General features: G+C 43.7%; 1 protein-coding gene across 1 annotated transcript in view; it reads right to left on the bottom strand.

Annotated features, from left to right (window-relative positions):
- mettl22 (methyltransferase 22, Kin17 lysine) overlaps positions 1-2,886 on the bottom strand; it is a 24,165-nt gene that overhangs the window by 16,724 nt on the left and 4,555 nt on the right. Inside the window, 1 exon segment of the mRNA XM_032538321.1 lies at positions 2,259-2,416. Within this exon segment, the coding sequence (XP_032394212.1) occupies positions 2,259-2,364 (106 nt within the window). The 5' untranslated portion in view covers positions 2,365-2,416.

Raw genomic sequence — 2,886 nt, 5'->3', positions numbered from 1 at the left:
CCCGCCCAGATTTAGGACTAATCTGGACAAACCCTGAATATTTATGTATTTTGATGTATGACACAGAGTATTGTTTTCATATGTAACTTGAAGTCTGTTTGTCCTGAGTTTCCTGAACACACCCCTGCGGATTCTCCTGCTGTTACCTGCGATGTGACCCCCCGGTCCTGATGACCCCCCTGCTCCATCTAAGCCGGGACCAGACCTCCGTTCCCTGTGGACCGGTAGCCTAACCAGTATGTGGAGCTCTTGTACCTCTCCTCTAGTTATTGAAAGTCTTTCTGCCTGTTGCTAACCTGCCTCCTGTTCCTCTGTCTACAGTTGACCCCCTGGATAGAAACTCACACCTGCCTGGCCCACAACTTCACAGATGCATTCTGGGATCTGCAGAAACCCTCCAGCCTGCCTATGTCACCCCCTGCCAACATAAGGACTTACCCGCTTCCATATTCATACTACAAATAAATACTCCCCTTGTTATTCTGACCTACCTTGTCCTGGTCTGCTTCTGGGTTCCAGTACTAGACTAATGGTGACAAAGTCTGCCCCCCCCCGACTCAGATCGCTTAAATCAAAGGGAAACAAAAGAGGGGCTATACTTAACAACCTAACTGTAATTAAAAGCTGCAGCCATCTTTGATTCAAGCTTGTTAATTAATCCTAAACCTGGACTAGATTAGAACTCGTCTGAAAGCCTCGTTCTTAATCTTCAACATGCATCAGGAAAACATAATTCGATTTGGTGTTTTTTACCGAGCTCCAGGACCAGATTCTGAATTTTTATCTGAATTCTCACAGTTTTTATCAGGTGTAGTCCTTAAATCAGACAAAGTTCTTATTATAGGTGATTTTAATATCCATGTGGACGTTTACAACAATAGCCTTAGTACTGCTACTAGAGTCAGCTGGTTTCATAAGACCTCTCACTGTTTGAACCACACCCCCGACCTGGTGCTGACACATGGCATCCAAACTGAAGATTTAATAGTATTTCCAAAGTTTAAATTGGCGAGACAGTCTGAAAATGTATAGGAAGGCCCTCAGAAATGCCAGATCAGACTGTTACTATTCATTAATAATTAATAAGAGACCAGACTATTACTATTCATTAATAAGAGACCAGACTATTACTCCTCACTAATAGAAGAAAATAAGAACCAGCCCAGGTTTGTTTTCAGCTCTGCAGCCAGACGGACAGAGTCCCAGCTCTACGGAGCCATCTGTCCCTAGAGACCTTCAACAATTAATGTCTAAGGTCTCATCAGCTAGGCCACCTACCGGTCTCTTAGACCCCATCCCAACGAGGCTGCTTAAAGAAGGGTTACCCGTGGTTACCACTCCATTACTAGATATGATCAATATGTCTCTACTGACAGGTCATGTACCACAGACTGTGATAAACCCTCTCCAAGCATGTTTCCTTGGATCAGGGAGGCTCCAAAATCATGTTTGCAGCTGTCGCCGTGGTCCTGAGGTGCCCTGTTACGTCCTGCTACGTCCTGCTACGTCCTGCTATGTCCCGCTATGTCCCGCTATGTCCCGCTGTGCCAGGGAATGCAGCACAGTACCCTGCTACGCCATGAACCACTACAAACTACTGTATTGTTTTTAGTCACTGTTCCATTATCTTTTACTGTGACTGTTATTGCCACTCTTCATCACCCCCCCCCCCCCCCCCCCCCCCCCCCCCCCCCCCCCCCCAACCGGCCCCGTCAGACACCCCCTACCAAGAGCCTGGGTCTGTCCCAGGTTTCTTCCTCAATGGAAGTTTTTCCTCTCCACTGTTGTACTGTAGCTTGCTCTGGAGGGAACTACTAGAACTGTTCGGTCCTTGTAAATTATAGAGTGTGGTCTAGACCTACTCTATGTGTAAAGTGTCTCAAGATAACTCTCAAGATATAGCTGATACTATAAATAAAATTGAACTGAATCATGTGGACGCGCTGACAGTGTTGTTGTCATTACCTAGAGTTCCTCTTGGGGGAGACAGAAACTGCGCACTATAGCTTTAAATGTGACTAATATGCAATAACCCCCGCTGTTTCTTTTATATATGTATATAGTGTCTCAGAACTGTGCACCTTTGTGTTTTTGTTTAAAGGACTTTAAGTTTCATATCTTAAGTGTGTATTTTTAGACATTTTGTTTATCAGAAATTTCATTTTTTTTGATGTTCTGTTATAGAAATCCTTTATCGGCCGGGCTCCGGTCCCTACACCTAGAACCCGGGGTGGGACTGAGGACGCAGCGATACGCACCGGGCTGTCCCACGGCGGTGAGCCGGGTCATCAGGTGGCGTGCGTTGGGCAGCAGCATGTGGACGTCGGACAGCACGGTATCATGGTGGAAGGTGATGTGGTCCATGGCCCATCAGTCATGGTACAGAAGGGTAGAGCAGGAGGGGGCTTCCCAAGACCTGGAGGATATTAAAAATTAGAATGGATTCCATTCTGGCAGACTGACTTATAAACGATATTTCAAACAGACACGCCATGCTTGGAGTTTTTGGTATCAAAAGTCAGATTGTGAGACTTTAAGTGTAATATACTGTCAGTATATTTGATGTTCTGTTGTGACAATAAAACAAATCATATTACTTTAGTGAGAACTTATAAATGACTACAAATAACTAATGTTAGGGAAATCTGTTTATGTTTTTTACGCGTTTCAGGATGTTTGATTTTTTTTTTAAATATACTGTATTTGTGAGAAATACTGCATATGTCAAAATTAAATAAAAAAAAAATCAGATTTATATGTATTTTTTTTTTTTAATCACGCATGGAAATGTACATAAAAAACATTGTTGCATCAAGTTTGTTTTTCTACTGACAGCCAAGCTGACAATAACACAATCTGGTCCCCTTATAACAGGACACACACACA

This window comes from Etheostoma spectabile, chromosome 15 (genome assembly GCF_008692095.1).
Source record: "Etheostoma spectabile isolate EspeVRDwgs_2016 chromosome 15, UIUC_Espe_1.0, whole genome shotgun sequence".
Classification (NCBI taxonomy): Eukaryota; Metazoa; Chordata; class Actinopteri; order Perciformes; family Percidae; genus Etheostoma; species Etheostoma spectabile.
The sequence above is the reverse complement of the archived record's forward strand: the minus strand, read 5'-3'. Positions and strand labels throughout refer to the sequence as shown.